The sequence below is a fragment of the Agelaius tricolor genome, unplaced genomic scaffold (assembly GCF_023055355.1).
Source record: "Agelaius tricolor isolate 1412-34295 unplaced genomic scaffold, bAgeTri1.0.p SCAF_54, whole genome shotgun sequence".
NCBI lineage: Eukaryota > Metazoa > Chordata > Aves > Passeriformes > Icteridae > Agelaius > Agelaius tricolor.
Window position 1 is genome coordinate 477,347 of NW_027269314.1, and position 27,641 is coordinate 504,987.

The 27,641-nt window shown below is 66.4% G+C and overlaps 2 protein-coding genes across 8 annotated transcripts; one reads left to right on the forward strand and one right to left on the reverse strand.

Moving 5' to 3' along the window:
- RTKN (rhotekin) lies at positions 1–18,233 on the forward strand. 7 transcript variants are annotated; one of them, XM_071455881.1, is made up of 13 exons: positions 2–465; positions 2,958–3,163; positions 7,112–7,305; positions 8,125–8,186; positions 8,331–8,384; positions 8,464–8,581; positions 10,637–10,864; positions 11,440–11,534; positions 12,737–12,843; positions 14,808–14,939; positions 15,505–15,670; positions 16,967–17,071; positions 17,561–18,233. In XM_071455881.1, exons 2-13 carry the CDS (start codon positions 3,080–3,082, stop codon positions 17,857–17,859), a joined length of 1,644 nt encoding a protein of 547 aa, XP_071311982.1. In that variant the 5' UTR covers positions 2–465; positions 2,958–3,079; the 3' UTR covers positions 17,860–18,233. The 7 variants fall into 7 exon arrangements, with proteins under 7 accessions (XP_071311979.1, XP_071311982.1, XP_071311984.1 ...); XM_071455879.1 differs by lacking the exon at positions 2–465 and adding an exon at positions 1,646–1,702; XM_071455877.1 differs by lacking the exon at positions 2–465 and adding an exon at positions 17,242–17,344 and having other exon boundaries at positions 2,077–3,163; positions 17,561–17,671.
- On the reverse strand, positions 18,205–27,313 carry LOC139604669 (drebrin-like). Its single transcript, XM_071455868.1, is given in 14 exon segments — positions 18,205–18,547; positions 18,625–18,670; positions 19,183–20,292; positions 20,294–20,376; positions 20,448–20,556; positions 20,669–20,743; positions 21,763–21,817; positions 22,264–22,415; positions 23,024–23,101; positions 23,218–23,352; positions 23,812–23,886; positions 23,972–24,084; positions 24,174–24,226; positions 25,484–27,313. Coding segments are annotated over 14 exon segments (2,802 nt in total). The 5' UTR covers positions 26,101–27,313; the 3' UTR covers positions 18,205–18,446.
- Between the last annotated feature and the right edge of the window lie 328 nt (positions 27,314–27,641).

The following is a 27,641-nucleotide window of genomic DNA, read 5'->3' on the forward strand; positions in this document are numbered from 1 at the left end:
CGCCATCCCGGGGCTGATCCGAGCCCCGAGAGGCGACCCCGGCATCTCCACCGGGTCCATCCCGGTGTTCCCCACCTGGCCCCGGTGCTCCGGACACCGGGAGCCCCTCCCGGAGCACCGGGACCCTCAGAACCCCGGGAATTGCCGCGGACTCGGGAACCCCCGCAAAGCTCCGGGCACCGGGAAAGCTCCAGAGCACCGGGAGCACCGGCAACACCGGGACCCACCACAAATCTCCGGTTCACGGGGGCTCCGGGACCCCTCGGGACCCCTCGGGAGGCTCCGGATCCCGGATCCCCCAAGACCCCCGGGATCCTTCAGAACTCTTGGGACCCTCCGGGACCACCGGGACTCCCGGGCATGTACCGGCGGGACGAGCGGAGCCGCGCCACGGTGGCGGAGGGGTCAGCGCTGGACATGGAGCTGCGCCGGGGCTGCTGCTGCCCTCCGGCCCCAGCCCCGCAGGTAAGGGAGTACCGGGAGCACCGAGAGCAGCACCGGGAGCAGCCCTGGGAGCACCGGGAGCAGCGGGAGCACCGGGAGCAGCCCGGGCACGAGGCCACGGGGGCGGTCACGGCCGCTCCCTCCCCCCCGGGCCCCCCCCCGGCCGGTCCGGTCCCGCTGCCCCGGCCCAGCCGGGAATTCCGGTGGGATCCGGTATAACGGGAATCGCCCGCGCCCCCGGCACCCGACGGGGAGGGGGAAACTGGGAGGGACTGGGAGGGACTGGGACGGGACAGCAGGATCGGGGAGTCCCGCACGTGGCGGTGCCGGGCCCGTGGCACACGGGGACATTTGGGGGGTCCCGGTACCGGGGGGGGGGGGGGGGTCCCGGTGGATACAAGGAGTCCCAGTTCACCCAGTCCCAGCCACGTTTTGGGGGTTCCCGGTGTGCCCGGGGGCGGTCTCGGTACATTCGGGGGTTCCGTTTCCCCCTTGCTGAGGGGTCCGGCTGTGCTCGGGGGTCCCGGTTCTCCCGGTACACCCACACTCGCTGGTCCCGGTGAATTTTGAGGGGGGCTCGGTGCATCCTGGGGTGGATCCGGTGCATGTTGAGGGCTCCTGGTGCGCTTGGGGGGGATCCCGGTGCGTACGGGGGGGGGGCCCCGTCTTTCACCGCCAACGGCACTTGGCCGGTCCTGGTTCACTCGAGGGGCTCCCGGTTCGCTCGGGGGCCTCCCAGTTGGCTCGGGGGATGTCTGGGCACTCTCTGAGGGGTCTCGGTGCACTTGGGGATCGTCCCGGGGCATCCCGGTGCTCTCTGGGGAGCTCCCGGTGCATCCCGAGGAGTCTCGGTTCACTCGGTGCCCGCGGGGTGGGGGGGGGGGGTGTCCCAGTCCCCCGGTACCGGCTCCGCACGGGGCTCCGGTTCTCTCGGGGCGGTCCCGGTGCCCCCGGTACCGGCTCCTCACGGGGGCTCCGGTTCTCTCGTGTCGGTCCCGGTGCCCCGGGGGTGTCTCGCCGCCGCCACCCCCCCCGGCACCGCGGATTTCCCCCAGCAGGGGGCGCCCCCCGCCCGTTCCCGGTGTCCCGGAGCCCCGCGGGGGGGGCGGGGGGGACACGGAGGCGGCTCCTGGGAGAAGGGAGGGAGGGAAGGAGGGAGCGGGGGGGACACGGGCAACGGGGGACACGGGGCGGGACGTGGGGCGGGGGCGGCCGCCGCTTCCTGTGCGCGATCGCGGCGGAGCGGGAGCGGCCGGAGGTACCGGGAACGGGGGGCAGCGCTGCACGGGGGGTGGGGGGAGAGGGGGTCCCGGTGTCCGTCCTTACCGGGACTCCGTTCCCCGCCTCCCCCGCACGGGGCCCCGTCTGCTCCTCCCGCGCCTCCCCCACCCCCCCTTCCCCTCCGGTGCCGTTCCCCGAACCCCGTTCTGCACCCCCGGGCACGGTGTCCCCCCATCCCCGCGCCCCTTTTTCCGTTCCTGGCACCCCCAAATTCTGCACCCCTCGTTCCTCCCCCGCACCCCGAACCCTGCGACCCAAACCCTGCACCCCGTCCTGTGCCCTCACCCCAAACCCTGAACCCCAAACCCTGCACCCCAAACCCTGCACCCCGTCGTGTCCCTAGCACCCCAAACCCTGCACCCCAAACCCTGCACCCCGTCGTGTCCCCAGCACCCCAAACCCTGGAACCGCCTCCCCCGCACCCCCTCCCCGCCCCCCAGCTGGTTTCCCTTCCCCCGCACCCCTCATCCCCTCGCTGCACCCCAAATCCTACACCCCATCCATTCCCCTGCGCCCTCTCCTGCGCCCCCAAATCCCTGCCCAGCCCCCAAAACCCTGCCCCCCTTTTTCCATCCCCACACTCCATCTTGTCTCTTTCACCCCATTTTCTCCACGTCTTTTCTTGTGCCCTGCACCCCAAATCTTGCACCCCAAACCCTGCATTCCCTCCCTGCCCTTGATCCCCTCCCTGCACCCCAAACCCTGCCTCATCACGTCCCCAAAACCCTGCACCCCATTCCTGCACCCCATTCCTGCACCTCAAACCCTCCATTCCGTCCCTGCCCCTGATCCCCTCCCTGCACCCCAAACCCTGTATCCCAAACCCTGCACCCCATTCCTGCATCCCCTCCCTGTACCCCAAACCCTGTATCCCAATCCCTGCACCCCATTCCTGCACCCCAATCCCTGCACCCCATCCCTGTCCCCCCTTTGTCCCCTTCCCCCCTTTCCTGACCCCTTACCCCCCAAACCCTGCCCCCCATCTCTCCCCTCTCCCCTCTCCCCAAATCTCGCCCTTCTCGCCCCCCAAATTCCTCCACCCCGTCCCCGCCCCCTCCGCGCCGCCCCCGCTGCCCTTTCCCGCACAGTCGCCCCCCTTGTTCCCTGCCGGGGGGCGGCCAAACAACGTGGGCGCCCCCCCAAATTCCAGAGAGGGGCCCAAACACCCCCCCAAATTCCCGTTGGGGTGTGTGTGGGGGGGTCGCCACCAAAACCCCATTTTCTCCCCGCAGCCACCTCGGTAGAGGGGGGGGGGGGTGGCCCCCACTGCACCCCAGCGCTGGATGCGGCGGGACCCCCTTGGGGGGCTTTGGGGGAACCCCCCAAAATAGCTGGGGGGGTCCCGGGGGTCCCGATGGAGGTGGGGGGGGGCCGCCGGCTGCGGATCCTGGAGGATCTCAACATGCTCTACATCCGCCAGATCGCCGCCAGCATCCAGGTGCGAAATTTGGGGGGACCCCCCTTCTCCCCAAATCCAAATCCGGAACCCCCCCAGAACTGCCGGACCCCGATTTTCCCCGGGGGGGAGGGAGGGGGCTTTGGGGGGTCCCGGGAAGGTGGAACGGGCTCCTCATCCCAAAGGGATCCATGCACCACCCCAAACTCATCCTGCACCCCGAAATCACGAGAGGGGCGATTTTTGGGGGGGGGGTCCCGCTCCCCCCCCCCCCGTTCGCAGCGGGGGGTTATTTATAGGTGATGACGTCACTGGGGGGGGGGGACAGGGGCGGGATCGGGATCGGGATCGGGATCGGGATGGACGAGCCGGAGGTACCGGGAAGGACTTGGGGGGGCTGAGGGTGGTCGGTGTGGGGGGGGGGGGGTGTGCTGGGAAATTTGGGGTTTTGGGGGTGTTTGGTGAATCTGGGGGGATTTGTGGGTTGCAGGATGAGTTTGGGGTGGTGCATGGCACGGTTGTGGGGTGCAGGATGGATCTGTGGGGTGCAGGATGGATCTGTGGAATGCAGGATGTATTTTTGGGGTGCAGGGTAAATCTATGGGCTGCAGGATGGATCTGTGGTCCATCCTGCACCCCACAGCCCATCCTGTGCGCTGCAGGACGTGCTTTTGGGGTGCAGGATGGATCTATGGGGTGCAGGATGTGTTTTTGGGGTGCAGGGTAAATCTATGGGGTGCGTGGTTCCCCTGGGGGCTGCTGGATGAGTTTTTGGGGTGCTTGCCCTGCTTTAAGGGTGCAGAGCCCCCCCTTGGGGTGCACGGTGGATCTGTGGGGCACGTGGTGCCCTTATGGGGTGCATGGTGTGTTTGCACCATGGGGTGTAGCAATAATTTGTGGGGTGCCTGGTAATCCTGTGGGGTGCATGATGGATCTGTGGAGTCTGTGATGTGTTTGTGGGGTGCACAGTCTGGTTTTGGGGTTCACAGATTCCCCGTGGGGTGCAGGATGTGTTCATGGGGTTCCTGATAAATCTGTGGGGTACATGGAGCATTTGTGGGGTGCCTGGTGAATCTGTGGGGTGCACAATGTGGGGGTGCAGCTGGGAACCCTTAGAGCACGGGTCTGGGACCTCCAAACAATGTGGGGACCCCCTCCCCCTGCCTGGGCATGACTGGGACCCCCGGGGGGATTTGCGGGTTTTGGGGTCCCCTGTGCCCAGCAGGTGCCCCAGTCCCATATTGCCCCAGACCCTCCCAAACCCCAAATGTGGGAGGAGCCGGAGTTGCTGTGGGTACAGGAGGGGTTTTGGGGTCCCCCTGACCCCATAACGTTCCATCCCCAGGAGCTGGAGCTGCAGCGGGCCCTGGAGTGGGCCCTGTGGGTGCTGTGGGTTTAGGATGTGTTTTGGGGATGTGTTTTGGGGTCCCCCTGATCCCCCAATGTTCCATCCCCAGGAGCCGGAGCTGCAGCGGGCCCTGGAGCAGGCTCTGGTGTTGTGGGAAGGGTTTTGGGATGTGGGAAGGATTTTGGGGTCCCTCTGACCCCCAAGTGTGCCATTCCCAGGAGCCAGAACTGCTGAGGGTGCTGTGGGTCTGAGAGGGGTTTTGGGGACTCCCTGACCCCCCCAAATGTGCTGTTCCCAGGAGCTGGAGCTGCAGCGGGCTCTGGAGCAGTCACTGTGTGTTTGGGAGGGATTTTGGGGTCCCCCTGACCCCCGAAATGTTTCTTCCCCAGGACCCAGAGCTGCAGCGGGCTCTGGAGCATTCACTGAGGGTGCTGTGGGTTTAGGAAGGGTTTTGGGGTCCCCCTGAGCCCCCAAATGTGCCGTTCCCAGGAGCCGGAGCTGCAGTGGGCCCTGGAGCAGGCCCTGCGGGTCCAGGAGGGATTTTGGGGTGTGGGATGTGTTTTGGGGACCTCCTGAACCCCAATATTCCCATCCCCAGGAGCCGGAGCTGCACTGGGCCCTGGACCATTCACTGAGGGTCCTGTGGGTTTGGGAAGGGTTTTGGGGTCCCCCTGACCCCCAATATTCCCATCCCCAGGAGCCGGAGCTGCAGTGGGCTCTGTGGGTTTGGGATGTGTTTTGGGGTGCCCCTGACCCCCCAATGTTCCGTCCCCAGGAGCCAGAGTTGCAGAGGGCCCTGCAGTGTGTTCTATAGGTCCGGGAAGGATTTTGGGGACTCCCTGACCCCCCCCAAATGTGCTGTTCCCAGCAGCTGGAGCTGCAGTGCGTGCTCTGGGTGTGGGAAAGGTTTTGGGGTCCCCCTGACCCCATAATGTTCCGTCTCCAGGAGCCAGAGCTGCAGAGGGCCCTGGAGTGGGCCCTGTGGGTGCTGTGGGTTTGGGATGTGTTTTGGGGATGTGCTTTGGGGTCCCCCTGACCCCCCAATGTTCCATCCCCAGGAGCCGGAGCTGCAGTGGGCTCTGGAGCATTCACTGAGGGTGCTGTGGGTTTAGGAAGGGTTTTGGGGTCCCCCTGAGCCCCCAAATGTGCCGTTCCCAGGAGCCGGAGCTGCAGTGGGCCCTGGAGCAGGCCCTGTGGGTCCAGGAGGGATTTTGGGGTGTGGGATGTGTTTTGGGGACCTCCTGAACCCCAATATTCCCATCCCCAGGAGCCGGAGCTGCACTGGGCCCTGGACCATTCACTGAGGGTCCTGTGGGTTTGGGAAGGGTTTTGGGGTCCCCCTGACCCCCAATATTCCCATCCCCAGGAGCCGGAGCTGCAGTGGGCTCTGTGGGTTTGGGATGTGTTTTGGGGTGCCCCTGACCCCCCAATGTTCCGTCCCCAGGAGCCAGAGTTGCAGAGGGCCCTGCAGTGTGTTCTATAGGTCCGGGAAGGATTTTGGGGACTCCCTGACCCCCCCCAAATGTGCTGTTCCCAGCAGCTGGAGCTGCAGTGCGTGCTCTGGGTGTGGGAAAGGTTTTGGGGTCCCCCTGACCCCATAATGTTCCGTCTCCAGGAGCCAGAGCTGCAGAGGGCCCTGGAGTGGGCCCTGTGGGTGCTGTGGGTTTGGGATGTGTTTTGGGGATGTGCTTTGGGGTCCCCCTGACCCCCCAATGTTCCATCCCCAGGAGCCGGAGCTGCAGTGGGCCCTGGAGCGAGGCCTGCGGGTCTGGGAGAGATTTTGGGTTGTGGGATGTATTTTGGGGTGCCCCTGATCCCCCTGTGTTCCATCCCCAGGAGCTGGAGCTGCAGCGGGCCCTGGAGCGGGCCCTGTGGGTGCTGTGGGTTTGGGAAGGGTTTTGGGGTCCCCCTGACCCCCAATATTCCCATCCCCAGGAGCCGGAGCTGCAGCCGGCTCTGGAGCGTTCACTGAGGGTGCTGTGGGTTTAGGACGGGTTTTGGGGGCCCCCTGACCCCCCAAATGTGCCGTTCCCAGGAGCCGGAGCTGCAGTGGGCCCTGGAGCAGGCCCTGCGGGTCCAGGGGGGATTTTGGGGTGTGGGATGTGTTTTGGGGACCTCCTGACCCCCAATATTCCCATCCCCAGGAGCCGGAGCTGCAGCGGGCCCTGGAGTGGGCCCTGTGGGTCAAGGAGGGATTTTGGGTTTTGGGGTCCCCCTGACCCCTCAAATATTCCCATCCCCAGGAGCTGCAGCTGCAGCGGGCCCTGGAGCATTCACTGAGGGCGCTGTGGGTGTGGGAAGGGTTTTGGGGTCCCCCTGACCCCTCAAATATTCCCATCCCCAGGAGCCGGAGCTGCAGCGGGCCCTGGAGCATTCACTGAGGGTGTTATGGGTGTGGGAAGGGTTTTGGGGTCCCCCTGACCCCCAATGTTCCATCTCCAGGAGCTGGAGCTGCAGCGGGCCCTGGAGCATTCACTGAGGGTGCTGTGGGTTTGGGGAGGGTTTTGGGGTCCTCCTGACCCCTCAAATATTCCCATCCCCAGGAGCCCGAGCTGCAGCGGGCCCTGGAGCATTCACTGAGGGTGCTGTGGGTTTGGGGAGGGTTTTGGGGTCCTCCTGACCCCCAATATTCCCATCCCCAGGAGCCCGAGCTGCAGCGGGCCCTGGAGCGGGCCCTGCGGGTCCGTGAGGGCGCCCGGCGGCTCCTCCCCGCCTGCAGCCGGCCCGAGCAGGCCCTGGAGACCACCAAGACCCTGGTGCTGTGCGAGGCCAGGGTGGTCGCGGCCGGGGGCGAGCTCCAGCGGCGCCAGGAGGCCCGGCTGAGGGGGGCCCGCCGGTGAGACACCCCAAAAATGAGCCCAGAGGGAATGGGGTACCCCAAGGGATGCCCCAAGGTGGGGAGGGCACCCAGTGGGACCCCCAAAGGGGAGGGGGAATGGGGAACACCACAGGGGAATGCTAAAAGCTGAAGGGGGGGGTCCCTAAAACTGAGGGAGGGGGTTTGGGGATTCCATAGGGGGTGTGGTGGTGGGGGACACCCCAATACTTGGGGGGACGTGGGGGACACGGCAGTGAGAGGAGCCCTAAAACCCAGGGGTTGGGATGAGGGGCCTGAGGGTCTGCGGCGCTGAGGGGCACCCAAAAACCTGGGGGGACGTGGGGGACACCCCAGAATCTGCGGGGACATTGGGGACACCCCAAAACCTGGGGGGACACGGCAGTGAGGGACACCCCGAAATTTGGGGGACATGGGGTACACAGAGGTGAGAGAAAACCCCAAAACCCGGGGGGACATGGGGGACACAGCAGTGAGGGAAAACCTCAAATCCTGCGGGGACAGGGCAGTGAGGGACACCTCAAAACTGGGGGGACCTGAGGGACAGGGCAGTGGGAGACACCCCAAAATCTGGGTTGTGGGATGGGAGACCCTTGTGAGTGAGAGACACCTTGAAATTTTGGGGGAACATGGGGGACACAGCAGTGAGGGACATCCCAAAACCTGGGGGGACATGGGGGACACCCCAAAACCCAGGGATGGGATGGGAGCAGAGGGGCACACAGTGGGGGTGGTGTGTTGGCAGGGGACACCCCAAAGGTGGGAGGGGAGCCCCCCAAAATGTGTGGGGAGCTTTGCTGACCCTCCCGTCCCCCGCAGCCCCTCGGAGGGCGGGCCCGGGGCAGAGCTGGTGCCGTGCCGGGGCACCGTCTGCATCTCAGGTATGGGGGGTCCCGGAGGGGTTCTGGGCAGGGGGAACCCCCTCTTCTCTGCCTGCCCCCCCTGCAGCACCGTCTGCATTTGGGGTGGGCAGTTTGGGGGTATCTCAAGGGGTCTCACCCCCCTCCTCATCCCCCCCACCCCAGATTTGCGCATCCCGCTGATGTGGAAGGACACGGAGTACTTCAGGAACAAGGGGGGTGAGTGTTGGGGTGCCGGGGGTCCCCCCTCGCCCCGCGGTGCCCCCTGGGAACCCCCTGACCCCCCCGTGCCCCCCAGAGCTGCACCGCTGTGCCGTGTTCCTGCTGCTGCAGGTGGGGGCTGAGATCCACGACACCCCCACGGTGCTGGTGGACAGGACCTTGACCGACATCTGCTTCGAGGGAGCCGTGCTCTTGTGAGGGGGGAGGGACCCCCGGGACCCCCACAGCTCTCCCCGGCACCCTGACACCCCCTATGGGACCCTGGCACCCCCCTAGGGGACTCCTGATCACTCCCCTATGGGACCCTGGCACCCCCCTAGGGGACTCCTGATCACTCCCCTCATGGGACCCCTGACCCTCCCCATGGGACCCCTGATCACCCCTCCCTGGGACCCTGGCACCCCACTATGGGATGCCTTAGCTTCTCTGTGGGGCCCCTAATCACCCCCACATACCCCCAGGGACACTGACACCCCCCTATGGGACCCCTGATCCCTCCCTTGGGACCCCCGATCATCTCCACACCCCTTATGGGACCCTGGCACCCCCCTATGGGACCTTTGACACCCCCATATCCCTCCCATGGCACCCCTGAGCTTGTCTATGGGACCCCTGACCACCCCAATACACTCCCATAGGGCCCCTGATCACCCCCACACCCCCCATGGGACCCCTGATCACCTCCATGTGACCCCCACACCTCCCTATGGGACCCTGACACCCCCATATCCCCCCCATGGGACCCCTGAGCCTCTCTATGGAACCCCCAACCACCTCCACACCCCCCTGGGACCTCTGACCCTCCCCATGGGACCCCAGATCACCCCCCTATGGGACACTGACACCCCCCTATGGGCCCTTTGACACCCCCATATTCCCCCATGGGACCCCTGAGTTTCTCTATGGGACCCTCAACCACCCCCACACACCCCCAGGGACCCCTAATCCCTCCCATGGGACCCCCAACACCCCCACGTCCCCCCAAGGGACCCCCAATCACCCCCACACCCCCCCCAGGGCCAGTGCCACCCCCCATGGGGCCCCTGCCACCACCAACCCCCACTTGGGGACCTCTGACCCCTTCTGGGGGTGACCCCTGCCCTCCTCTGCCCACCCTGGGAGGGACCCCTGCCCCACAGTCCCTGTCCCTGCAGTGTCCCCACAGTCCGTGGGGTGGCCCTGGGGGTGTCCCCTGCTGCCACTGACCCCTCTGTGCCCCCCTCGGCTGTCACTGACACCCCTCCCTGTGTCTCCCCATGCTGGCACTGACCCCTCTGTGCCCCCAGGCTGTCACTGTCCCCGGTGTCATTGCCCCCTCATGCTGTCACTGACCCCCTGGCTTGTCACTGTCCCCTTGTGCCCCTCGGGCTGGCACTGACCCTGGTGTCACTGCCCCCCATGCTGTCACTGTGCCCCTGTGCCCCCCTGGGCTGGCACTGACCCCTGACTGTCACTGTCCCCTATGTCCCCCGGGCTGTCACTGCCCCCTGTGCCCCCTGGCTGTCACTGCCCCCTGGGCTGCCCCTGTCCAACTGACCCCATGCTGTCCCTGTCCCCATGCTGTCCCTGTCCCCTGTGCCCCCTGGGCTGTCCCTGTCCCCCTGACCCCACGCTGTCCCTGACCCCACGCTGTCCCTGTGCCCTCTGGGCTGTCCCTGTCCCCACGCTGTCCCTGACCCCACGCTGTCCCTGTCCCCACGCTGTCCCTGTCCCCCTGCTGTCCCTGTCCCCACGCTGTCCCTGACCCCACGCTGTCCCTGTCCCCACGCTGTCCCTGATCCCACGCTGTCCCTGTCCCCCTGCTGTCCCTGTCCCCACGCTGTCCCTGACCCCACGCTGTCCCTGTCCCCACGCTGTCCCTGATCCCACGCTGTCCCTGACCCCACGCTGTCCCTGTGCTCCCTGGGCTGTCCCTGTCCCCACGCTGTCCCTGTCCCCACGCTGTCCCTGACCCCACGCTGTCCCTGTCCCCACGCTGTCCCTGATCCCACGCTGTCCCTGTCCCCATGCTGTCCCTGTCCCCACGCTGTCCCTGTCCCCACGCTGTCCCTGACCCCACGCTGTCCCTGTCCCCACGCTGTCCCTGATCCCACGCTGTCCCTGTCCCCACGCTGTCCCTGTCCCCATGCTGTCCCTGACCCCACGCTGTCCCTGTGCTCCCTGGGCTGTCCCTGTCCCCACGCTGTCCCTGTCCCCACGCTGTCCCTGTCCCCCTGCTGTCCCTGACCCCACGCTGTCCCTGTCCCCAGCCCCGAGGCAGGCCCGGATTTCGAGCTGCGTTTGGAGCTGTACAGCGCGGGGCTGCCCGGGCCGGGGGCGCAGGGCAGTGCCCCCCGCAAGCTGGCATCGCGCCTCAGCACCTCCCTGGGCCGCTCCTCGGGCCGCCGGGCACGGGCTGCCATGGACGGGAGCCCTGCCAGCCCCCCGGGCACCGCGGGCACCGCCGGGGCTCTGCTGCTGCCACCGCCCGGCGTGCCGTGAGTACCCTCTGTGTGCCACCTGTGTGCCACCTGTGTGCCACGTGTCCCTCTGTGTGCTAACTGTGCCCCCTGTGTGCCACCTGTGTGCCACCTGTGTCACCTGTGTGTCACGTGTCCCTCTGTGTGCCACCTGTGTGCCACCTGTCTGCCACCTGTACCCCCTGTACCCTCTGTGTGCCAATGTCCCCTCTGTGTGCCTCCTGTCCCCCCTATGTGCCGCATGTCCCCCTGTGCCCCCCCTGTGTTCTTCCACGTCCCCCTGTGTGCCCCTTTCTGTGCCCTCTGTGTGCCACATGTCCCCCCTGTGTGCCTCATGTCCCCCCATGCTCATGTCTCCCTGTGCCCCCCTGTGTGCCCCATATCTCTCTGTGTCCCCCAGTGCTGTCTGTGCCCCCATGTCCCCCATGTACCCCTCCGTCCCTCGATGTCTCCTGCCTCCCCAATGTCCCCCTGACCCCCTATTGTCCTCCTGACCCCCCAGTGTCCCCATACCCCCTGATGTCCCCTGTGCCCTGGTGTCCCCAGGTGTTCCCAATGTCCCCACGTGTCTCCAATGTCCCCAATGTCCCCAGGTGTCCCCGGTTCCAGCTGCTGGCTCACACCACTCTGTCCCTGGCCCAGGTGCATGACGGCTTCCGCACGCACGACCTCGTCATTGCTGCCGACGGTCAGTGGGGTCCTAGCACCCCAAGACAGCCTGGGGCACCCCAGAACAGACCATATCACCCCAAATCATCCCAGAACAGCCCGGGGTGCCCCAAAACAGCCCATATCACCCCAAAACAGTACAGGGCACCCCAAAACATCCCGGGGCATCCCAAAACAACCTGTAACACCCCATAAACACCCCATAACACCCCATATCACCCCAAAACAGCCCAGGGCACCCCTAAACACCCCATAACACCCCACGGCACCCCAAAACAGCCCGGGCTGCCCCATAACAGCCCAGGGCACCCCATATCACCCCAAAATACCACATGGCACCCCAAAATACCCTATAACGCCCCATAACAACCTGTGGCACCCCAAAACACCCCATAACACCCCTAAACCCCCCATGGCACCCTATAACATGCCATAAAACCCCATGGCACCCCATAACAGCCTATAATACCCCATAACACTCCATGGCAACACCATAACCACCCCATGGCACCCCAAAACACCTCACAGCACCCTAAAACACCTTATAACACCCCACGGTACCCAATAACACCCCCAAACACCCCATGGAACCCTGTAACACCCCATAATACCCCATAACACCCATGGCACCCTATAACACCCTATAACCAGCCCATAGCACCACAAAAACACCCCACAACTCCCCACACACCCCAAAACAGGGCAATGGGGCTGGAGCAGACGGGGAGGAGTTGGGGATCCGGGATTTTGGGGTCCTGCGGGGGTGGGGGTGGGTTTGGGATCTCGGTGCATGGGGGGACAGGAGGGTCCTGGCACAAGGAGGAGGCTTTGGGATCCTTTTGGGGTTTGGGGGCCCCTCTCAGCCCCCAAGAGCCTCAGGAGTCCCCAGAGCAGAGCAGAGCCCTGCTGGGGGTGTGGGTGTCCCTCCATGTCCCCTCTGTGTCCCCACAAAGCAGAGCCCCTGCTGGGGGGTGTGGGGTCAGTGTGGGGTCCCTCCATGTCCCCCCTGTCCCTCCATGTCCCCCCTGTCCCCCCGTGTCCCCCCAGAGCAGAGCCCCTGCTGGGTGGGTGTGGAGGTCCCTCCATGTCCCTCCATGTCCCCCCTGTCCCCCCGTGTCCCCCCAGAGCAGAGCCCCTGCTGGGGGGTGTGGGGTCAGTGTGGGGTCCCTCCATGTCCCCCCTGTCCCTCCATGTCCCCCCTGTCCCCCCGTGTCCCCCCAGAGCAGAGCCCCTGCTGGGTGCCCCTCTATGGCCGCGTGTGTTGCCGCCTGGCGGCCCGGCCCAGCTGCATGGACACCCCCGCGGCGACAGGGACACTGCGGCTGCAGGTCAGCGACAGCGGCGACACCGGGACGGCACCGGGAGCGCACCAGGAGCGCACCGGGAGGGCATCGGGAGGGGCACCGGGAGGGCATCGGGAGGGGCACCGGGAGCGGCACTGGGAGGGCATCGGATGTGGGGGAGAGGGATGGGAGAGAAATGGGATATAGGGAAATGGGATATAGGGAAATGGGATATAGGGAAATGGGATATAAGGATGGGATTGAGAAATGGGATAGAGGGAAATGGGGTAGAGAAATGGAATATAGGAATGAGATAGAGGCTGGGATATAGGGATGGGATATAGGAGAATGGGATAGAGAGATAGGATAGAAAAATGGGAATTTGGGATGGGACAGAGAAATGGGATAGAGGGATGGGATCAGGAATGGGATAGAGGAATGGGGTTTATTAACGCTGCCATGATAAAGGGGACACTGCAACTGCAGGGAAGGGAATGGGATAAATGGGATATAGGGAAATAGGATAGAGAGATGGGATAGAGAAATGGGGTATAGAGAAATGGGATATAGGGATGGGATCAAGAAATGAGATTGAGAAATGGGATAGAGGAATGGGATATAGGGAAAGGGGATAGAGAGATGGGATAGAAAAATGGGATATAGGGAAATGGGATATAAGGAAATGGGATAGAGAAATGAGATAGAGGAATGGGATATAGTTATGGGATATAGGGACTGGACAGAGAAATGGGACATAGGGAAATGAGATATAGGGATGGGATAGAGAAATGGCATATAGGGATTGGACAGACCGATGGGATAGAGGAATAAGATGGGATATGGAGATATAGGAAATGGGATATAGGGAAATTGGGTAGAGATGGCATAGAAAAATGGGATATAGGGAACCAGGATCAAGGCATGGGATAGAGAAATTAGATATAGGGATGGAAAAGAGAAATGGGACATAGGGAAATGGGATATAGGGATGGGATTGAGAAATGGGAGAGAGGGATGGGATCAGGAATGGGATAGAGGGATGGGGTTTATTAACGCTGCCGTGATAAAGAGGACACTGCAACTGCACGTAGGAGAATGGGATAAATGGGATATAGGGAAATGGGATATGGGGAAATGGGATATGGGGAAATGGGATAGAGGAATGGGATATAAGAAAATGGGATAGAGGAATGGGATATAGGGAAATGGGACATAGGGATGGGATTGAGAAATGAGATTGAGAAATGGGATAGAGAGATGGGATAGAAAAATGGGATATAGGGAAATGGGATATAGGGATGGGATCGAGAAATGAGATCGAGAAATGGAATAGAGGAATGGGATATAGAGAAATGGGATAGAGGGATGAGGTAGGGAAATTGGATATAGGAATGGGATATAGGGATGGGACAGAGAACTGGGATATAGGGAAATGGCATATAGGAATGGGATAGAAAAATGAGATATAGGGAAATGGGATATGGGAATGGGATCAAGAAATGGGATAGAAAAATGGGATATAGGGAATGTGTCACTTGTGGGTGCTGAATGAGGGGGACACTGGTGCCACTGTGGGCACGGTATGGGGCACACTGGTGCTGTGGTGCCACTGTGGGCGCTGTATGGGGCACACTGGCGCTGTGGTGCCACTGTGGGCACTGTATGGGGCACTGTATGGGGCTGTGGTGCCACTGTGGGCACTGTATGGGGCACTGTATGGGGCTGTGGTGCCACTGTGGGCGCTGTATGGGGCACACTGGCGCTGTGGTGCCACTGTGGGCACTGTATGGGGCACACTGGCGCTGTGGTGCCACTGTGGGCACTGTATGGGGCACACTGGTGCTGTGGTGCCACTGTGGGCACTGTATGGGGCACACTGGCACTGTGGTGCCACTGTGGGTACAGAATGGGGCACACTGGCACTGTGGTGCCACTGTGGGCACTGTATGGGGCACACAGGCGCTGTGGTGCCACTGTGGGCACTGACGGCTCTGGGGGTCTCGGGGCAGGCTCCAGGGGCCGAGGGGCCGGGCGGGACCCCCCTGTTCTGTGTCCTGCGGGGCCCGGGGCTGCTCTGCTATGGCAGCGCCAGCGAGGCTGAGGCGGGGCAGGAGCCCACCCTGACCATCGCTGTCACCAAGGTACACGGGGGACACTCCACAGGGGACACTCGGGGGACACTCAGGGGACACTCAGGGGCTGCTGGGCTCAGGGGGGCACGGGGAGTGTGGGGGGTGTGGGGTTATGGGGCTTGTGGGGATGGGGGGGACATGGAGGGGTGGGGGGTATGGGGAGAAAGGGGGAGTGTGGGGGGTCAGGGTGGTTTGAGGTTTATGGGGAGCTCTGGGGTCAGTGGGGTCTGTGGGGTCTATGGGGGCTGTGGGGGCCGTGGGGTCTATGGGGGCTGTGGATTCTATGGGGGTTCTGGGGTCTGTGGGGTGTTCTGGGGTTTATGGGGGCTGTGGGGTCTATGGGAGCTTTGGGGTTTATTGGGAGCTTGGAGGTCTCTGGGGTGTTCTGGGGTGTTCTCGGGTCTCTGGGGGTCTCTGAGGTATCTGGTGTCTCTGGGGTTCTCTGGGTGTCTCTGGGGGTGTCTCTGGGGTTCTCTGGGTATCTCTGGGTGTCTCTGGGGGTCTCTGGGCTCTCTGGGTGGTGTCTCTGGGGGTCTCTGGGCCCCCGCCCCCCCCAGCCCTGTGTGTGTCCCAGGACACGCGGGTGCGGGCGCTGGACTCGGGGGGCCGGGGGCAGCCCCCCGGGGTGGCCGTCACCAACCGGCTGGGCGGGGAGGAGGTGACACACGGGCTGCTGGCCGAGAGCACGGCCGAGGCTCAGCGCTGGCTGCAGGCCTGGGGGCAGCACCTCTGCGACCTGGGTGAGCCCCCGGGAGCCCCCCCGACCTGTGGGACCCTCCACATCCCTGTGGGACCCCACACATCACTGTGGGATCCTCCACATCACTGTAGGACCCTAAATATCCCTGTGGGACCCTCCACATCCCTGTGGGACCCCACACATCCCTGTGGGACCCTCCACATTCCCTATGGGACCCTCCACAGCCCTGTGGGACCCCATGCATCCCTGCAGGACCCTCCACATCCCTGTGGGACGCCACATATCCCTGTGGGACCCTCCATATCCCTGTGGGACCATCCATATCCCTGTGGGACTCTCCAAATCCCTGCTGGGCCCTCCCAGCCCTGTAAGACCCTACAAACCCCTGTGGGACCTTCTGTGCTGGTGGGACCCTGTCCTAGTGGGATCCCCGTTGTTAAAGGACCCCAAACCTAGTGGGACCCCTCATCCTGGGGGACCCCCACTCTGGCAGGACCCCAGACCATCCCTGTGGGAGCTCCATCACCCCAGGACCCCCAGCCCAGTGGGACCCCAGAGCAATGGGGACAAGGACAAGGCTGAGAACAGGACAGGGAAAGAGATGGGCAGAGGAGTGGGATGGGGACAGTGACAGGGGTGGGAACAACAATGGGGTAGGACAGAGATGAGAGGGACAAGAACAGGACCCCCTGGGGGATCCCCACCTCAGACCATCACCCCAGGACCCCCAACCCATTGGGACACCAGTCCTGAGAGCACCCCCATTCCTGTGAGACCCCCATCCCCTGCAGACCCCGTCCCCTTCAATCTCCATCCCATGCAGACCTCATCCCCCTGCAATCCCCATCCCAGGCTGACCCCATCCAATGGAACCCCCATCCAGTGGGACCCCCATCCCCTGCAGACCCCATCCCCTGCAGGCCTCATCCAATGGGACCCCAATCCAATGGGACCCCAATCCAATGGGACCCCCATCCCAAGCTGACCCCATCCCCTGCAGACCCCATCCAATGGAACCCCCATCCAGTGGGACCCCCATCCCAAGCTGACCTCATCCCCTGCAGACCCCATCCAATGGGACCCCAATCCAATGGGACCCCCATCCCCTGCAGACCCCATCCCCTGCAGCCCCCATCCCCATTCAATCCCCATCCCCATTCAATCCCCATCCCCTGCAGCCCCCATCCCATGCTGACCCCATCCAATGGAACCCCAATCCATCAGGACCCCCATCCCCTACAGACCCCACCCCCCTGCAGCCCCCGTCCCTGACCCCCCCAGACGCCGGGGTCTCTGTCCCCCCCTGCATTGTCCCCGTTGTCCCCGTTGTCCCCAGCCCAGTGGAAGCAGTGCTGTGAGGAGCTGATGCGGATCGAGGAGCCGCCCCCGCGCCGCCCCCCGGCGCCGCTGCCGCCCCAGGGCTCTCTGTACCACCAGACGGGTGAGTGGGGCCGATCCGGGGGGCGGGGGGGCTCTGCTCTGTCTCCCCCTCTCTGCTCTCTGCTCACCCCCTAACGCTGCTCTTCTCGCTGTCCCCCCCCCTTTTCTGTCCCCCCTTTTTCTGTCCCCCTCTTTCTGCCGCTGTCCCCCCCACCCCCGGTGCGCCCCCAGCCCCGCCGGGCCCCCCCGGGCCCCCCCCGGCCGAGGGGCTGCTGCTGCAGGAGAATGTCTCAGCCGAGATCCGGGCTCTGCTCAGCTCCTACTACAGCGACAGGTGACGGGGGGGACACGGGGGGACCCCCGACAGCCCCCCCGTGCTGCCACAGCGCCCCCAGCACGGCCCTGGGAACGGGGGGGGTGGGGGCAGAGAGGGACCCCCAAACCCCGCCACAGCCCCACGGGGGAGTATGGGGCTATTGGGGGAAGGGGGGGTTCTGGGACTCCCTGTACCCCCTCCCGTGACCCCCCTTTTCCTTGTCCCCCCCCCCAGCTATTGACCCCTCGGATGACATCGCGGCCGTCACCGAGATCCTGGCGGGGCACGGGGGGGCTCCCCGCGCTCCGGGCCCCCCCCCGTGGCTCTCACTCTTCGAGGGGCCCCCCCTGCGCAGCCCCAGCCCCCCCCGCCGGAGCCGCCCCCGAACCCTGTCCCTGGACGCGCGGCTCAGCACCCTCAAAGGCCGGGGGGGCCCCCCAAAACCGCCCCACTCCAGCTCCTCCAGCAGCGGCAGCAGCAGCCCGGGGCCCCCCCAGCGCGACCCCCCCAGAGCCCTCCAGTCCCGGGTCTGACCCCCCCCAGCACTTTTGGGGAGGGGGGGACAGGGGGGTTAGGGGGGAAGGGGGGCTCCTTGCTTCTGTTTTTGGGGAGAAACTGGAATTTCTGCCCTCCCCATGCTGGGGGGGGCTCAGGGCTAAACTCCAAAAAGGGGGGGAGGGGGCGTTTCCTCCCCCCCCCCACAAAGGTGGGTGCTGGGGATCCCCCCCCCCACTATAGGGTGGGTGCTCAGGGTCTAACCCGGGGTGGGGGGGACACAGAGCCCCCCCCCAGCTCTGCTTTCCTCACCTCTAACCCGGGGTGGGAGGGGGGACACAGCCCCCCCCGGCAGGCCCCCCCTAATTAATAATATTCACTAATAATTTGCATTAAAATTTATTTAACAGCTGCTGTGTGTGATTTTGGGTGGGGAGGGGGGCGTGGGGGTCCCTGTGCCCATGTGGGGGTGGTGGGGTCTTGGAGTGCTGCCCCCTCCCCAAGCTGCTCTTTTGGGGTGCAAAGGGGGGTGGGGGCTGTGCTGGGGGGGGTGAGGGGGCTTGGGTGTGCTGTGGTGCTATAGGGGGACCCCTCCACCCCAAAAGGAGGTGTTGCCCCCTCCCCATTACACAGCGTGGGGGGAGAGGTCCTCGTCATCGGTGGGGGGGCTGGGGCCCCCCAAAAGCGGTGGGTGGGGGGCGTCCCGGGCCAGCAGCAGCGCGAAGCCTGCGGGGAGAATGGGGGTGAGATTTGGGGGGGGTTGGGGTAAATTTGGGGGGGTTCCCGGCGGGGTTTTGGGGTACCTGGCGTGGCTTTGTGCAGGACGAGGCTCTCGCTGGGCTCCTCCCCCTGCGGGAAGTGGGAGGGGCCTGAGGGGTCTCTGCACCCCCAGATGGATCCGCCCCCCCCACCAGGAGACCCCACCCCCCCCATCCTGCCCCCCCCCCCCCCATTCCCTCTCCAGCCCCCAGAATATCCCCCAGGACCCTGGGTTCCCCCCCCGACCCACAGCCAGAGCTCCCCCAACCCCAAAACCTGCAGCCCCTGCAGCCCCCGCGCCCCCGATTGCCCCCAGCCCCAAAGAACCCCAGACCCCATCTCAACCCCCCACATTTCCCCAGCCCCCCATCACCCCCAGCCCCACAGAACCCCCTGCCCCCCATCTCAGCCCCCCCACATCACCCTCAGCCCCCACATTTCCCCCAGACCCCATCACCCCCAGCCCCACACAACTCCAGCCCCCCATCTCAGCCCCCCACATCACCCTCAGCCCCCCATCACCCTCAGACCCCATCTCAGCCCCCCAATCACCCCCAGTCCCCCATCTCAGCCCCCCCATCGCCCCCAGCCTCTCCCCGTACCTGCCCGGGGGGCGGTCCCGGCTCCCAGGGGGCCTCCCAGCCCCCTCCCCACTCGTGCCCCCCGATTCCATTGCGCCCCAAATCCTGGGGGGGTGCGGGACGGTGCAGGGGGGGCTCGGCCGGGGGTTTTGGGGACCCCTCCCGCGGGCTGGGGACATCCTCGAGCAGCGGCCCCAGGGATTCCCATGCTGGGGGGCTGGGGAGGGGGGGACTGTCCGGGGGGAGCCCCTGCACATCCCGGGGGGGGCTGGGGGGACACCCCAAAGCCGGAGTGCTGCAAGGAGGGAGGGGCTGGAGCCCAGAAGTGCCTTCAGGAGACCCCGGCCCGGAGGGGACAGGGGGGACCCCCATGCGGGGGGGGCTGGGAGGGGGCCCAGGCATGGCAGGGGGGGACCCGGAGCTGGTGGTGGCAAAATCGGGGGTCCCCAGGGTGGCGGAGGGAGGGGTCCCCGCTGCCATGGGGCTGGAGGGGGTCCCAGTGGTGGCACTTTGGGGGGTGGCCGTCACCACAGGGCTGGGGGGGCTCCCTGGGGTGGCAGAGGGACGGGTCCCTGTCCCCAGGGGGCTGTGGAGAGTGCCGGTGGTGGCACTTTGGGGGGTCCCTGTCCCCACAGGGCTGGTGGCAAGGGGGGACCCTGCTCGGGCTGGGCTGGGGGGGGTCCCCAGGGTGCCACTTTGGGGGGTCCCTGTCCCCACAGGGCTGGTGGCAAGGGGGGACCCTGCTCGGGCTGGGCTGGGGGGGGTCCCCAGGGTGCCACATTGGGGTGTCCCTGTCCCCATGGGGCTGACGGGGGTCCCCAGGGTGCCACACTGGGGGGTCTCTGTCCCCAAAGGGTTGGTGGCATGGGGTGTCCCTGTCCCCCTGGGGCTGACGGGGGTGCTGCTGGTGGCACGTTGAGGGGTCCCTGTCCCCACAGGGCTGGTGGCATGGGGGGACCCTGCTCGGGCTGGGCTGGGGGGCGTCCCCAGGGTGTCCCTCCCCCTGGGGCTGGCGGGGGTCCCGCTGGTGGCACTCTGGGGTGTCGCTGTCCCCGCGGGGCCGGGGGGCAGAGGCGGCGGCGGCCGGCGGGGGCTGGCGGGCGGTGCCCCCCGGGAGGCGCCGGGCGGGGGGGGTCTGGGGGGGCTCCGGCCGGCGGAAGATGAAGGCGGATTCCGTCAGGCTGCGCTGGTACCGCAGGAAGGGCCGGCGGGCACCTGGCGGGGGCGAGGGCTCAGCAGGGACCCCCAGAGCCCCCCGTGCCCCCCAAGCCGCCCATGGCACCTACCGGGGGTGCTGCCGGCCAGGGGGGATGTGGATGTGGACCCCGAGCGCTCCCGCTGCCGGAAGAATTCCCGGGGGTTCTGGGTGCGCTGGGAGACCAGGATGGCGGCTTCCTGCGGGACCGGGGGGTCAGCGGGGGTGCCACGGGGCACCGTGGGGCACCACGGCACTGCCAGTGCCCCTGTGACCCCCGGGGACACGGAGGGACCCGCTCCCGGCACTCACGGCCGCCGTCCCGCTGAGCCCGGTGCGACCCCCGCGCTCCCGCTCGGCCGCCTCCTGCTCCCGCTGCTGCTGCTCCTGCGGGAGCGATGGGAACGCTGAGGGATCTCTTGGGATGGAGCCCTGGGTGCCCTGGGTAGAGCCCTCACACCTCCCCAGGTCAGAGCCCCACCCTGAATCTCCCTGCCGCAGATCTCCTGTATCCCTTGGGATGGACCCGCTCGATCCTAAGGGATGGAGCCCCCGGATTTCTGGGATGGAGACCCGGATCCCGCGGGATAAACCCCTTCAGATGCCCCGGATGGACACCCCGGATTCCCTGGGATGAACCCCAGATCCCGCAGGATGGACACCCCAGATCCCCCAGGATGGACACCCCAGATCCTCCAGGATGGACACCCCAGATCCCCTGGGATCAACCCCTTCAGATCCACCAAGATGGACCCCCCCGAAACCCCCGGGATTAACCCCTTCTGATCCCCCAGGATGGACACGCCAGATCCCCCAGGGTGGATCCCTTGGACCTCTTGGATGAACCCCTTCAGTGCCCCAGGATGAACCCCCTGGATTCCCCAGGATGAACCCCCTGGACCCCTTGGATGAACCCCTTCAGATCCCTCAGGATGGACCCCCTTGATCCCCCTGGGATGAACCCCTTCAGATCCCCCAGGATGGACACCCCAGATCCCCCAGGATGGACACCCCGGATCCCCTGGGATCAACCCCTTCATATCCACCAAGATGGACCCCCCCCGAAACCCTCGGGATTAACCCCTTCAGATCCCCCAGGATGGACCCCCCCGGATCCCCCAGGATGGACACCCCAGATCCCCTGGATGAACCCCTTCAGATTCCCCAGGATGGACCCCCTAGATCCCTTGGATGAACCCCTTCAGATCCCCCAGGACAGACGCCCAGAACTCCCTGAACCCCTTGGGACTGACCCCCCTGGATGCACCCCCTGAAACCCCCTGGGATGAAGCCCAGACTGCCCGGGATGAACGCCCTGGATCCTGCTGGGACGGGCCCCCCCCCGATCCCCCCTGAGCCCCCCCAAATCCCCCTGAGCCCCCCATTCCTGCCCCCTTCCCGCTCACCCATCGCTCCTGCTCCTTCCTCCGCTCCTCCGCGTCCAGCCGCGCCTGCTCCTGCCTGCGGGGCCGCACGGGGGGCGTCACCGAGGGGACACGGAGTGGGACATGTGACAGGATGGGACACAGATGGGAAACACCAGCGGGATACAGGGATGGGGACATGGGGATGGGACAGGGATGGGAGCACGGGGGTGGGACATGGGACAGGCTGGGAAACACCAGTGGGATGTGGGAATGGGTAATGGGACATGTGACAGGATGGGGACATAGATGGGAAACACCGGTAGGATATGGGGACAGGGACATGGGAATGGGACATGGGACACAGATGGGAAACACCAGTGGGATATAGGGATGGGGACACGGGGCTAGGACAAGGATGGGACACGGGTCTGGGACAAGGATGGGGGGACACGAGGCTGGGGCAGGGATGGGGACACGGGGCTGGGGCAGGGATGGGGACACGGGGCTGGGGCAGGCATGGAGCCCATCGCTGCCCCTCACCGCCGCTCCTCGATGAGCCGCTCCCGCTCCTGCAGCCGCCGCTCCCGCTCCGCCGCCTGCAGCCGCTCCTCCTCCATGCGCTCCCGCTCCCAGCGCCGCCGCTGCTCCCGCTCCCGCTGCTTCTCCTGCTCCTTCCGCTGCTGCTCCTCGCGCTGCGCACGCACCGGGATCAGCGCCGGGAACCGGCACCGGCGGCTGGACCGGGAACTCACCCGGCCCCCACCGGGAGCGGCGCTGGGATCGCGCTGCCATCACCGGCACCGGTACCGGGAAACGGCACCGGGACCCCGCTACACTTCATACTAGGGCTCTGCCATCCTCGGCACTGGCACCGGCACCGGGACCGGGACCCGGCTACACTTCATACTAGGGCTCTGCCATCCTCGGCACTGGCACCGGCACCGGCACCGGGACCCCACGGACCGCCGCACCAGCTCTGGCACCAGAACCGCCCGGAGCTCGACACTGGGACTGAGACCCCCACCCCACCCCATGGGCAGTGGGACCCCTGCAGCGTCAGCACCGGGACCCCCACACACCCCTGGGCTGGGACCGGGACCCCACTGCACCCCACAGTGGCACCGGGACCCCCACAGACCCCTGGGCCGGGACCGGGACCCCACTGCACCCCACAGTGGCACCGGGCCCCCACCAAGCTCGGCACTGGGACCCCCGGGCTCAGCCCCGAGGCCGCAGCCATGACCCCGTCCCCAGGACACCGGGGAACCCCCAGCCCTTCCCCAGCCCCCCCACCCCTCACCTCAGCCTGCTCCCAGAAGGAATCGCGCTGGGTGCGCTGCAGCTCCAGGGCCGGGTTGGTCTTGCGGTAGTTCGTACCCTGGGGAGCACAGGGGGGACAGGCTGGGACCCCCAGAACCCCCCAACACCCCCAGAGAGCCCCGGGAAGGGCGAGCAAGCACCCACCGCCCCCCAGGGACATCGCCCCCCACTCACCACCAGCTCCGGGGGGTCCTGGGGGGTCCTCCTGGGAGGGCGAGGGGCGGGGGGCTCCAGCTGTGCCAGCACTCGGCGCAGCCCCTCCAGCGTCACCTCCTCGGGGCGCCGGGCGCTGATCACGGCCGTGGCCTCCTGCCACCGGCACGGGACACGATGGGACAGTGCCACCCCTCCCACGGCCCACCCTCCCCTGGGAATGTCGGCACAATTCCCACGGACGTGTCAGATGTGGGACTGGATCCAGATGTGGGGCCGGATCCAGATGTGGGGCCGGATCCAGATCCCGGACCCACACAGAGCAGCGGAAGCTGTTCCGGGGGATGGGGGGGGCGGGACGGGACCCCCCCGTGAGGACGGGACCGGGGGGGGGGGGCAGGGATCCCAACCACAGCCCCGGCACGGCGGCCAAGACTGGGAGCACTGGGAAAGCGCGGCTGAGTCAGCAGCGCCAGGAATGCGCCCGGGCACAGGCAAAGGTCGGGGAGGCGGGATGGGGGGGGACAGGGGGGGCAGGAATGGGGAACTTGGGGTGGCGAGGACCCCGATCCACCCCCCCAGCACCCCCTCGAGGGCTCCGTGCCCCCCACTCACCCTGAAGAAGCTCCGGATGGCCGGCAGGTGCCCGGCACACGCCGCCCGCTGCGATTCCGGCACCTTTTCCCCCACCTGGCACCGCAGGGATCGCTCAGCCCGGGGGGGTCCCGGCCGGGGGTCCCCCCGAGCTGCCCCCCCCACGCTGATAAGGACTCACCCAGCTGATAAGGACGATCCTGGGGGTGCCGGAGCCGGGATCGGGGACCCGGCACAGCCCGTACATGACGCTGCCCACAGAGAATTTTCCAGCGAGCTCATCCGGCCCCCCGGCTGTAATGAGGGGGGGTCAGAGGGGGTACAGGGAAACTCGGGGGAACCCCCCCCCCCCCAAAACTGCCCGGCAGCGTCGCTCGCGGTACCTCCGGAATCCAGGAGCTTGAGGTCGTGGTGCTTCTCATAGCCAAAGACGGCCCTGGGGGGAGAAAGGGGCTCAGGGTGGGGGTCAGGGTGGGGGGGTCACAGCGGGTGTCACATAAAGTGGGGGGACCTGCCAGGCTCGGGCACCCCCCGCGCTCCCCCGTGCCACCGGCTTGGGATGAATTCATGGAAGTGCCGCCGGCAGCATCCGCCCCCGGGACAATGGGAATGTGGGAAGCGCCGGAGCGGCGCAACCCCCCCTCCCCAGCGACCCCCCCCGTGCGGCGCTGCGGGACCCCCGCCCGGCCCTGGGAGGGCTCGGGGGGCCCCATCCCGGCGGGACCGTTCCACCCCTCGCGGGCATTCCCGGCGGCTCTGCCCCTCTTTGTTCCCGCGTGGCTCCGGTTCGGGGCTGGGCACGGCTCCGGGAGCACGCGTGGAGCGCGGCGCGGCGGGGCACGTCACGCGTGTCACGGCATGTCGCGACAGGCTGCGGCGCCACATGGCGGGACAGAGCCCGGCACGCGGCCGGGAGGGCGCCCGGGAGGAGCCGGCGCTGGAGCGGCTCCAGCCGCGCTCCAGGGGCAGAGGGCAATGCCCGGGCTGCCGGTGGCCACGGGGACGGGCGCTCCCGTGACGCCGGGGGGGCTGCGAGGCCGGTGAGCGCCGGTGCCGTCGCCCCCACCCCGGGATGGGGGTTCTGGGGGACACCGGCCCCGCGGCACCGGCACCGAACTGGGGCCAGCCCGGGACCCCCAGCCCGGGACCGTCCCGGGACCCGCGTTCCCCCGGTGCCGCCGGGCAGAACCCCCCTTTCCGCAGCCCGGGGTGCTCTCCGCTCCCGCAGCCCCCCCGGGCCCGTCCTGCCCCAGCCCCGGGCGGCGGCGCCGCTCCCAGCCCGGCGGCACCGGGAGGGAGCGGGCGGGACGGGGCGAGACCGGCTGGGGCTCCCGGTTCCCAGCGCGGCGGGCTCAGTCCTGGGACCCCCCCGCGGACCGGCACCCCCCGGCCCAGACCCCGGTGCGCCCCGGAGCCCAGTCCCGGTGCCGGTACCGGTACCGGTGCCTCTCGGCCCGCCCCCGACGCCCCGGCCCGTGCCGGTGCCCATTCCTGCTCCCGTTCCCGGTCCTGTGTCCGGTGCCTGTCCCAGTGCCCGTTCCCAGTCTCGGTGCCTTCTTCCGTTCCCGTCTCCATTCCCGGTTCCCTGTGCCGGCTCCTCATTCCCGGTGCCCTGTTCCCCGTCCTCCCTTCCGTCCCCGTTCCCGGTCTCCATTCCCGGCTCCCGTTCCCTCTCCCGGTGTCCCATTCTCACCAGTCGGTCCCAGCCCGGGGGTTCCCCACGTCCTCTCGCGCCGCCAGCAGCGCCAGCCGGTACCGCTCCAGCCCCGGCCCCGCCATCCCGATCCCGGGGCCGATCCCGATCCCGGGGCCGATCCCGATCCCGGGGCCGCCGCCGCCGCCGCCCTGCGCCCGCCCCTCCCTCCCCCGCCACCCCCCCGGCACTTTCCACCGCCCACGGGCGGCACCGGGCGGGGCGGGGGCGGGAGCGGCCGGGAGGCACCGGCACGGGACGGGACGGGCGGCGCTGGGAGCGCTGGGACGCGGGGAACGGGCCTGGGTCCCGCACCGGGATGAGGGTCCCATACCGGGATGGGGGTCCCGTACCGGGATGGGGATCCCGTTCCAGGATGGGGGTTCCTGTATGGGGGTCCCATACTGGGATGGGGATCCCGTACTGGGATGAGGGTCCCATACTGGGATGGGAGTCCCTGTACTGGGCCTGGGTCCTGTACTGGGATGGGGATCCTGTACTGGGATGAGGGTCCCTGTACTGGGACGGGGGTCCCTGTATGAAGGTCCTGTACTGGGGTGAGGGTCCTGTACTGGCATGAGGATCCCTGTACCCAGATGGGGGTCCTGTACTGGCATGAGGGTCCCATACTGGGATGAGGGTCCCTGTACTGGGATGGGGGTCCCTGTATGAGGGTCCTGTACTGGGGTGAGGGTCCTGTACCAGGATTAGGATCCCATACCGGGATGGGGGTCCCTGTACAGGGGTGGGGGACCTGTGCTGGGATGAGGGTCCCACACTGGGATGAGGGTCCTGTACTGGGATGGGGGTGCTGTACTGGAATGAGATTCCCTGGACCAGGATGGAGGTCCCTGTACTGGGATGAGGGTTCTGTACTGGGATAGGGGTCCCTGTATGAGGGTCCCTGTACTGGGATGAGAGTCCCATACCAGGATTAGGATCCTGTACCAGGATGAGGGTCCTGTACTGGGATGGGGATCCTGTACTGGGATGAGGGTCCTGTACTGGGATGAGGGTGCTGTGCCAGATTCCCATTTCAGGACATGGACGCAGGTTCCAAGATCCCACTCTGGAATGCCAGTGGATGTCCCAGGATCCCAGAGCAGGACACAGATGTCACCGCAGGACGTGGGGCAGGTCCCAGGGGCCCACGCTGGGCCGTGTGCCCGGCTCCAGCACTGGAATGTGGCTGCGGTGCCAGGATCCCATCCCACCATCAGGGTCCCCAGACTGTCCCCCCGTCCTTTCCCCAGGCTCTGGAGCCTCTCCCCCATTCCCTTTTTACTCCAGGAAAGGGGATTTTGGGGGCTGGAGGAGTCACCGGGTCCCCCTCGACCATGAAGGGGGTGGCGGGGGCGTCTTGGGGACATTCCCAGCCCAGTGTCTGGCCCGGCCCGTCCCCGCACGGCTCCTGTCCCAAAGCCTCTCCCCGTTCCCTTATTTGGGCACCGCGGCTGGAAAATCCCAAATCCCCGGGGAGGAGAAAAATGCTGGAAAATGGGATCTTGGGCCCAGGGACACGCCCAGCCCAGTGTGTGGCGAGCCCTGTCACCCCTGTCACTGGGGGTCACTGGTGTCACTGGTGTCACCGGTGTGAGTGGCATTACTGGTGTCACTGGTGTTGCTGGTGTCACCGGTGTTACTTTTTACTGGTGTCACTCTTACTGGTGTCACTGGTTTTACCGGTTTTGCTGGTTTTGCTGGTGTCACTGCTGTCACTGCTGTCACTGCTGTCACTGCTGTCAGTGACGTCACCGCTTTGGCTGGTGTAACCGGTAGTGCTGGTTGTACTGGTGTCACTGGTTTGACTGGTGCCACTGGGGTTACCGCTGTCACCGGTTTCACTGGTGTGTCCCGCTGCTGTCCCTGGTGTCACTGCTGTCACTGCTGTCATTGCTGTCACTGCTGTCAGTGACGTCACCGCTTTGGCTGGTGCGACCGGTAGTGCTGGTTGTACTGGTGTCACTGGTTTGACTGGTGCCACTGGTGTTACTGCTGTCACCGGTTTCACTGGTGTGTCCCGCTGCTGTCACTGGTGTCCCTGGCGCCACTGATGCCACTGCTGTCACAGGTGTCCCTCGTGTCACGGCTGTCGCGGCTGTCGCGGCTATCGCGGCTGTCGCTGCTGTCGCGACCCCGCCCCCCGCCCATGTGGGCG